This window comes from Austrofundulus limnaeus, unplaced genomic scaffold (genome assembly GCF_001266775.1).
Source record: "Austrofundulus limnaeus strain Quisiro unplaced genomic scaffold, Austrofundulus_limnaeus-1.0 Scaffold313, whole genome shotgun sequence".
NCBI lineage: Eukaryota > Metazoa > Chordata > Actinopteri > Cyprinodontiformes > Rivulidae > Austrofundulus > Austrofundulus limnaeus.
The window spans coordinates 190732-201022 of NW_013952715.1; the positions used below are offsets into that span (position 1 = coordinate 190732).

At 40.8% G+C, this 10291-nt stretch overlaps 1 protein-coding gene across 1 annotated transcript in view; it reads left to right on the forward strand.

The window, feature by feature from the left end:
• Positions 1–10291, forward strand: part of tmem178bb (transmembrane protein 178Bb) — a gene marked incomplete at its 5' end in the record, with an annotated part of 136605 nt that overhangs the window by 76101 nt on the left and 50213 nt on the right. Inside the window, 1 exon segment of the mRNA XM_014021974.1 lies at positions 8512–8625. Within this exon segment, the coding sequence (XP_013877428.1) occupies positions 8512–8625 (114 nt within the window).

Here is a 10291-nt window from a genome sequence, read left to right on the forward strand (position 1 = left end):
CTTAAGCTCATCCAGAGTGTTGGGTCTTGTGTCTTAAGCTCATCCAGAGTGTTGGGTCTTGTGTCTTAAGCTCATCCAGAGTGTTGGGTCTTTGTGTCTTAAGCTCATCCAGAGTGTTGGGTCTTTGTGTCTTAAGCTCATCCAGAGTGTTGGGTCTTGTGTCTCTCAACTTTCTCTTCATAATATCCCACAGGTTCTCTCTGGGGTTCAGGTCAGGAGAGTTGGCAGGCRAATTGAGCCCAGTAATACCATGGTCAGTAAACCATTTACCAGTGGTTTTGGCACTGTGAGCAGGTGCCWGMRRGTGCTGAAAAATGAAATCTTCATCTCCATAAAGCAGATGGAAGCATGAAGTGCTCCAAAATCTGAAAGATAGCTGCATTGACCCTGGCCTTGATAAAACACAGTGGACCAACACCAGCAGCTGATATGGCACCCCAGACCATCACTGACTGTGGGTACTTGACACTGGACTTCAGGCATTTTAGCATTTCCTTCTCCCCAGTCTTCCTCCAGACTCTGGATCCTTGATTTCTGAATGAAATGCAAAATTAGCTTTCATCCGAAAAAAGTACTTTGGACCACTGAGCAACAGTCCAGTGCTGCTTCTCTGTAGCCCAGGTCAGGTGTATCTGCTGCTGTTTCTGGTTCAAAAGTGGCTTGACCTGGGGAATGAGGCACCTGTAGCCCATTTCCTGCACACGCCTGTGCACGGTGGCTCTGGAAGTTTGTACTCCAGACTCAGTCCACCACTTCCGCAGGTCCCCCAACGTCTGGAATCGGCCCTTCTCCACAATCTACTCAGGGTCCGGTCACCTCTTCTCGTTGTGCAGCGTTTTCTGCCACACTTTTTCCTTCCCACAGACTTCCCACTGAGGTGCCTTGATACAGCACTCTGGGAACAGCCTATTGGTTCAGAAATGTCTTTCTGTGTCTTTCCCTCTTTCTTGAGAGTGTCAGTGATGGCCTTCTGGACAGCAGTCACAGGTCAGCAGTCTGACCCATGATTGTGGTTTTGAGTAATGAACCAGGCTGGGAGTTTTTAAAAGCCTCAGGAATCTTTTGCAGGTGTTTAGAGTTAATTCATTGATTCAGATGATTAGGTTAATAAGTCATTAGAACCTTTTCATGATATGCTAATTTTTTGTTATAGGGATTTTTGGTTTTTCTTTACTTTTTTGCCAAAATCATCAATATTAAAACAATAAAAGGCTTGAACTACTTCAGTTGGTGTGCAATGAATCTAAAATATATGAAAGCTTAATGTTTATCAGTACATTACAGAAAATAATGAACTTTATCACAACATGCTAATTTTTTGAGAAGGACCTGTAAGCCACTCTTGGTTCATGTTACCACCAGGAAACAGAAAAAAACAAACTTAAATCTTTAGAAGACTCCCAAGTTCCTCTCAAGAATTTCTTTGTTTGCTTCATCAATCTTTCCTTTACCCTGACTAGTTCCCCAGTCCTTGCTGATGAACGTCCCCACAGCATGATGCTGCCACCACCATGCTTCCCTGTAGGGATGATGTCAGCTTGATGAGAGATGGTAGGTTTGTCCTTGATGACCTACAAAATTCAGTTATAGTAATCATCTAACCACAGTACCTTTGTCCACATGTTTGGCAGCTCTAGAATATACCTTCTGGTGAGTTACAAACATTTATTGGCTGTCTCGGTACAAGGGTTGCAGCCCACTGAGTGCATGTTTGTAGGCCAGTTTAGGGTTGGGCAAAATCGTACCGTGTGCAATTAATCATCAGAAAATAGTCATTAATTAATATTTGCCACTTTGCAAACTTTAATCACTTAAAACATAAACCAGAGTACAAGGAAAGAGAAAAATGCAGATCAAGGCCACAACATTGGCCACATGCAAGTGCATCTATTATGTCATATTAATCGTTATCAGTTAAATTCCTGAATTTATTTTGATAAAACTTTCTTGACAATATTGCTCCACCTTAGACCACTTAGGTCACTGCACTGTGCTGTAGGCTGTCACATTCCATGGGCTCCTTCTCATGTGGCCGACAAATGAGGTCCAGAAAAAAAAACTGAAAATGAAGGGTGTGTCTGGGTATCCTTCATGGCCCATGGTGTCCTAGATTCATTGCTCCATTATCAGTTTTTACAGAAAAAGAAAAAAAAGTGGAGTTTGAAAGTCATCATGGACCAAACAATTCATTGTTTAGCATGATTAACGGACGGTGGTCAGAGGGTCCGGCGGCGCCGGTGCATGGCAGCCTCGCCTCTGTCAGTGTGTCCCAGGGCAGCTGTAGCTACAATGTAGCTTACCACCATCAGTGTGTGAATGACTGTAAGTGTAAAGCTCTTTGGGGTCTGACTGGGCTTAATGAAATGTCATATAAGTTCAGACCATTTACCAGGCCTGCGTCACACGGAAACATAATCAGGCCGATTTTTGCCCTTCCGACAATCTTAAGGAAGTCAAGATTATCGTGATGGCTCTAAAGATAATCATAGCAGATATTCCTGCTGTGGGTGGTGATTTAAGAGTGATCTACTCGGCTCGGAAGGACGTCGGGACCGCTCCGACCTCAAATCGGGGATGTTCAACATGTTTGATTTTTTTGGCCTGATTTCACAGTGTGTGCAGTGTTCACCCGAGCTCACAGCCTGTTGAATGAGACGTGTAGCCAATCAGAAAGTGAGGTGACGTAAACACGGAGGGGATTCCATAATACAGAAGACAAGAAAACTGTCGTGACTCACCAGAAAGTCTGCTGGATGTTAAAGGTCCTATGTTTTCCTCTGGTGAAAATAGTCCACAAATGATCAATATTGTTTCTTCCTTGTTGCAAATGTTTATTTACTCTGAACTCACATCTCTCTGGAGGTCACGTGAGATTTTTCCTTTGACATCTGAATTCTCGCGAGATTTCAAGAAGTCTCACGTGATTTCACATCTAACATCTGAAAGTTCATGAATGAAATATCTTTTCGTGTGTGGTGTGTTGTCTCTTGCCGTGTGGCTGTACACCACACACTGTAGGACCAAACCTGTTATATCCATGACTTTTTTATCATCACATGTGGGCTCTCTCAGTCTTTGAAAGTCAGCTGAGTGTTTTAAAATCTTGCAGTGTGACACAGCCTTAAGCTGATGAAATTTATGCTACAATGTGATGTTAAATAATCAAGCAATGAGCATTTTTTTTATTTAAATATAGAAATATAGAAATTTTTAAGGCTTATGTACAAGTACAATACACATTTTGAGCAGACCATTGTAGGCCTACAACAATGAACATAAACAGTAGAAGCCATGACTAAAATTGAACAATACATTTTAAAAACATAAATAACAACTAGAGCCACATTAAAAAAATTCACGTTACAATAATAAAGCCATTGTGCCGATACTGGAGCTAAACCCAAATTTTTATGATCTTTGTGTTTACGTGTAGCATTTTTAAAAAACACTGAATTTTGAGAAGTTATACCTCCTATGAAAACCCATGTGAATTCATGTTCCAATGTATTTTAAAGCCACAGGATTTTGTCAATTCTTTTAGCCGAAATTGAGATAATCACTAATGACAATAACAAAAACATGTCTAATCATTGCAGACAAAGACCTTGTTTTATTATTTTTACCTTATAAAAAGCTGTTTATATCTCCATGGTCGCGGGTCGCCACTACAGGCAGCCGCCATCTTGCACCAGCATCTTGTCTAAGGACAAACTGCGGTGGCGGCGTCAAAAACGGTTTTAGTTGTAATACTATAAATGTAATATTTGTTGTCTGTCATTGTAGCTGGGATAATTTTACTTATTAAAGCTCATAATCTTACCACTTGAAACATCACTAGCCCTGAAGCTGCTGGTAGACATCGCGGTTGGAATTATCAAAGGTTTTTGGCCTCTGAGACACCCCGTTACAATTCCTTTGCATTTGGAAATGGGGGGTGGGGGTGGGGGGAGGAACAGGGAAGATGATTCAACCACTCAACCACTAGATGTCGCTGAAAACAACAAATCCTACACACTGTGCCTTTAAGTTTTAGACCTACCAGGACTACAAAGATTGTGTCCTCTGTGTGTCGTGGTCTACGTGGCATGCAACCCCGAAACTGAGACACAGCCATAGTATACCTTTCAATTTTGAACAATTTTTTTGTCCTTGTGTGTCTATTTATATTTTGGTAAAATTTCTCATAAAACATTGAATGTGTTTTATTGCAACTTTCAGGGTACAACATCAAAAGTTCTAATAAAGAACTGGCGACATCATGCATAACGTTATTTACAAAGTTTGACCAAAACAGCAACATCTCCATCATTTCTTTCATCAGGTCTTTCATTTGTTTCTAACAGTAGTGGCTGTGTTTTTGGACAGTTTTACCTCATGACATATAGCAAGTTAAAACCACCTTTGAGGAAATATTCTAAAAAAAATGCTTCTTTTATTCATTTTCCACGAGTCAGCCTCAGGCCAGAGTTTTAAACTGCACTCATCTTATAATGAGAAATGACAGAGTTGTAACTGTTTTAATCGAACCATGATGCTCAATGTGAAACTATCTGTTGTCACTCAGGGTAAGTGATGAGGATGATGCGCAGCTACTGACTCAGTTATAAGCAGTTTTCTAAGGTGTTAGTTGTGGCGGCCATGTTGAACTGGAACGACTCCAGAAGGTAATTAGTGGTAGATGTCTGTCCAGTGGTCCATGACAGATTCTGCTAAGATACAAACAAACACACAAAGCCACTGGCAACGGGACATAATAATTGCATTTCCAGAACACGTTCATGAAACTAGGGATATGACATGAGACAATATGCAGATAAACATTTAGTGCATCACTTCCAGTCAGCAGCAGTGATGGAGAGGAAACGATGGTTGCTGGAGGCTAAAGGGCAATTTGGCTTAAATGAGAGATGCATTTGGGAGAGCGGGAGTGATACACACCACCCACTACAGGAAGAAGGGCATCTCGAGTGTGTGAATGTGTGTGTGTGTGTTGGTAATGGGTCTACCTGTGCAAAAATAAGCCAAGTCTTCCTCAGATGTCCACAGTAACAAACAGAGCAGTGGGTCTGGAAATCTCCTCTCAAGAAACCAGGAGGTGACACCACAGTGTGTGTTGGTGTCTGTTTGTGTGTAGGAGAAATGTGCGTTGTTCAAAATGGTATGTCCGAATAAACAGGAATCCAGTGGATTTCTTGTTAAAACTTTATTCTCAATCTTCTGACTCCAAGGTTCACAGTGCAGTACTCAGCAGGCCTCAGTAAGGCCTTGGGCTGAACCAAACAAAACACGTAAGCCCTGCTCCGAGCAGAGACTCTGCAACACACTAACAACTTCTTTTAAGGCTGCAATGATCAGAAAGTATAAAATACAAAACTGCATCTAACATTCAAATAATTAGTTACAAAATTTCCTTCTTGTGTGTGTATGTCTTTGTATTAGTGTGTGGAAGTATTCTGACATTATACAATGCTTATGAGGACATTTTGTTGTTGTGTAGACATTTGCCTGGTCCACACAATAAAAAAAAACATTTGTGGGTTAGGGTTAGGCTGCAATGTAAAATCTAGACAAGTACAGAGGTGTGTGTGTGTGTGCGTGCGTGCGTGCGTGCGTGCGTGCGTGCGTGCGTGCGTGCGTGCGTGTGTGTGTGTGTGTGTGTGAACGGGGTTTACCTACAAGGGGACTTTTTTTTAACCAAAAAAAGCAGGCCTGTGGGGACCGAAGTGAATTGTGGGGACCACTTCTAGGTCCCCTTTTTCTACATATAGCTTTTAGCTACCACATTTTAGCTGCCACTTTGGAGAAAAAAACAGCAGAACAGTATGTAAAGCAGCAGTTTTATCCACTAATTTGCTGATTTTAGTTTTATTACTTTGAACTTTAAGCTACTGTTTTGCTCATTGTTGTTCTTGTTTCTTTTAAAAACAAGCTCTCTGAGACCTGCGCTGTAAAGCATGGGGTCCCTCAGGGATCCGTGCTGGGCGCCCTACTGTTCTCACTTTATCCTTTGGCTCTCGGTTTTCTCCTACATTCATTAAATGTTATTTTCCACTGCTATGCTGATGATTTACAGCTGTACATGCCCTTCACTGTGGGGAACTGGGTCAATTTGTCTAAATTGGAGGCCTGTCTGTCAGCAATTAGGGGTTGGTTATCTAATAATTTCCTGCTTCTTAACGTTGATAAGACTAATTAAATCATCATTGGACCCAAGAAGTTCCATGGCTTGAGACAAGCCATGGAACCCTGCAAAATGGTAATCAGATCATTAGATGTCAAGAAAAAGTTAGAAACCTAGGTGTGTGGTTTGATCCCAAGCTTTCTTTTGACTTCCGCTTAAAGGAAGTAACTAGGATTGCCTTTTACCACCTTAGGAACATCGTCAAAATCCGGCACATCTGACTGAGATGGCCATTCCAGAACGTTGTACTTGTTCCTCTGCATGGATGCCTTAGTAGATTTTGAGCAGTGTTTAGGGTGGTTGTCTTGTTGGAAGATGCAGCCCCGGCTTCAGCAGCTTCAGCTTTGTCCCTGATTCCTGGACATTGGTCTCCAGAATCTGCTATTTGTTGGAATCCATGCGTCCCTCAACTTTAACAAGATTCCCAGTCCCTGTACTGGCCACACAGCCCCACAGCAAGATGGAACCACGCCCACATGTTACTGTAGGTAGCAGGTGTTTTTCTGGGAGTGCTGTGTTCTTTTTCCTCTATGCATAACGGCCCTTGTTCTGCCCAAATAACTATTTTAGTTTCATCAGTCCACAGCACCTAATTCCAAAATGAAGCTGGCTTGTCCAAATGTGCTTTAGCATACCTCAAGCAGCTCTGTTTGTGATGTGGGCAGCGAAAAGGCTTCCTCTGCATCACTCTCCCATACAGCATCTCCTTGTGTAAAGTGTGCTGAATAGTTGAATGATGCACAGTGACTCCATCAGCAGCAAGATGATGTTGTAGGTCTTTGGTGCTGGTCTGTGGGTTGACTCTGACTGTTCTCAACATCCTTCACTTCTGTTTATTCGAGATTTTTCTTGGTCTGCCACTTCCAGCCTTGACTTGAACTGTGCCTGTTGTCTTCCATTTTCTCACAGTTTCTCACAGTGGAGACTGAAAGCTGAAATCTCTGAGATAGCTTTCTGTATCCTTCCCCTAAACCATGATGGTGAACAATCTTTGTTTTCAGCTCATTTGAAAGTTGTTTTGAGACTCCCATGCTGTGACTCTTCAGAGAAGATTCAAAGAGGAGAAAAACTTACAATTGCCCCCCTTAAATACCCTTTCTCATAATTGGAGTGGCCCTGTGATGGACTTGCGACCCATCCAGGGTGTACCCCGCCCCTCGCACTGTGACTGCTGGATATGGGCACCAGTGACCCACGAGACCCTGAAAAGGAATAAGCGTGTACAGAAAATGGATGGATGGTTGGATAATTGGAGTCACCTGTGTATGGGGGTCAAGGGTCACTGAACCTACCAAACCAAATTTGAGTTCCAATAATTAGTTCTAAAGGTTTTGAAATTAATTAAATGACAATGGTGCCCAAATTTATGCACCTACTTAATTTTGTTTAACCAATTATTGCACACTTTCTGTAAATCATTTAAGCTTCATTTCACTTCTCAATTATCACGGTGTTTGTCCCCTATATGATATATTTTACTGAATTTTTTCTATTCAAACAATCAATGATTTAGAAAGGTAAATCAGGAAAATTAACAAGGCTGCCCAAACTTTCACACCCCACTGTAGCAAACGAGTTGCGCAAACATTCTCTTCACATTCCAACCTGAAATCTAGTGCAGGTTGGACTTCCCCAGGGCCACCCATTTTTCTGATCCTCTTTGTGGTGTTCATGTACAGGACCTCAGTGTACAATTGTGGAGAGGATAGTGTCTGGATTAGGAGGTTCATGAGCTATGGTTCTGTTGGTTTCTTCAAGTCAGTACATTCAGCTTTAGCTGTGAAGGTTTGAATGTGACGATTGACAGTCTACACATTTGAGATCATTTTTCAGAACCAGGTTGTGTCTTTGCTCAGGTAGTGGAGTGGAAGTATCTTTCACTTATTTATGAGTGATGACAGTGTTGAGCGTTATCTGTGGGGATCTCAGAGGCCACTGCTCCTCTGTGTTTCAACCATCTGATTAGGATTTGTCCAGTCCTACTGGAAGGAAACCACGAGGAAGACCCAGATCTCACTGGAGGGATTATATATTCTCTCAGATCTGGAACCACCTTGAGATCTTCCAAGACAATCAGGAGAGCATTACTGGAGAGAGACCTGTTAGAACTGCAGTTCAACCTTGGATAAGCAGTTGTAGATGGAAATAGTCACCTGAATATGGGAAAGTTTGAATGAAAACAGCAGATAACCACAGTTTTTCTAATGAACACACATGTTTTTCATTGTATATTTGATCATGAGTAAATCTGAGTGGCTCTTATGTAATGACCTGTGACTTCTAAAATTGTTGTCTTATTTTATATATTTTTTTGTCTTCTGTTTCTGCAGGTTCAATTGCAAGATGTTCCTACATCAAGTACCACTACTCCTCTACTGCAATACCCAAAAACCTCTCGTACAACATCACCCGGACAATAAGACAGGATGAATGGCACTCCCTCCGTAAGTCTGCCCTTCATGGGATTTATCATTTACATTACTTTCATTTATGTGGCAACTTTTCAAACTAGAAAAAACTTTAGGTGCCACTGGGCTGAAATATGTATCATGATATAAGCATTTCGTATTAGTTGATACTGATGATAAATGATTAGTTTTTAGTTTTACCTGGTGACCTGACCTTTCCTCGGTTATACACAATTTCCTCTTGATCTGTTGCACTCATTTTCTTCTTTCACTCCAAGTCACGTTTATATTTTTGAATAGTTCTGAGGCACGGTGTTGAAATAGGAAACTGCTGTTCTGCATGTTACTCAGCAGGTTGTTGCTTGCTGACCAAAGAGTGAGTGAGTTAGCTGATGCCACAAACCTTGCTTAGCAAGGCTTTAGCTGTGTAGTGATTTTACAGCTTCAATTAGGTGGAAGCTTTGTAAGCAGCATGAGGCTGACCGCAGATATTTTATTAAGCTAGAGGAGGATACATAAAGAACAAATTCCACCAGTGTGGAAAGAGGAGGTGGATAATAATTTTACAGCATCATTAGCTGTTATGTGTTGTTGCCACGATCTCTGGTCCCAGTAAGTCAGTAATTTTCATTTAACTTCCGTAAGCAAAATTATCAAAAATCTATCAAATGTATTTTCTGTACATATTCATCATGCATCTATCGCAGTACCACTTTTTTCTTTGTGATGGTCTTAAAATTGTCTTGATTCTTGCTGCTCGCCAAGAAAAAAAACTGAAAGTACAAAATGTTTTTATGAATCATTAATTCTTTGTAGAGTTTCTCTACAAATCATCACATTAGAAAATATTTATCTTTCAATGTAATGATAAAACTTACAACTGTAATTTGTTAACCCACAGATGGTTTCATGGGGATAAATCACCCACTCGTTCATTATTTTTTGTGTATGCTATCATTAAACATAACTGTCCTTGGCTTGGCAAATATTAATTTTGTTTTACTTTTTCATTTTATAAAATTCTTTATGCTCCCAGTAACTGTTTCATTTTAAAATCCATTATGAATGCATTTTTTAATTTGCCATAAAATATATATATATTTTGTCGATTAAAGAAAAACCTTAATTGTGGAGTGTTGGAAAACTAAGGGCTTATAAGGAGCTCAAAATAAAATGTTATTTAAATTTCAAAGATTGTTTTAGAGGATAAAAATATTTAAAATTTGTATTTTCAGGCAAATAAATTAGGTGGTCAGTTTTTACTCTAAGGAACACTTACTCTCAAAAGATTTAAGGACAGTTTAAAGGTAAATGTTTTATGGATGGATGGATGGATGGATGGATGGATGGATGGATGGATGGATGGATGGATGAATTGTTGGATGGATGGAGGTATGATGGGTGGATGAATTGTTGGTTTGATGGAGGGATGGATGGTTGGTTGGATGAATGGTTGGGTGGGTGGAGGGATGGATAGTTGGATGGATGGAGGATGGATGGATGGATGATTGATGGATGGATAGATAGATTTTTGGTTGGTTGGATCGATTGATGGTTGGTTGGATGGATGGATGGATGGATGGATGGATAGATGATTGATGGATGGATAGCTAGATTGTTGGTTGGTTGGTTGGTTGGATGGATGGATGGATGGATGGATGGATGGATGGATGGATGGATGGATGGATGGATGGATGGATGG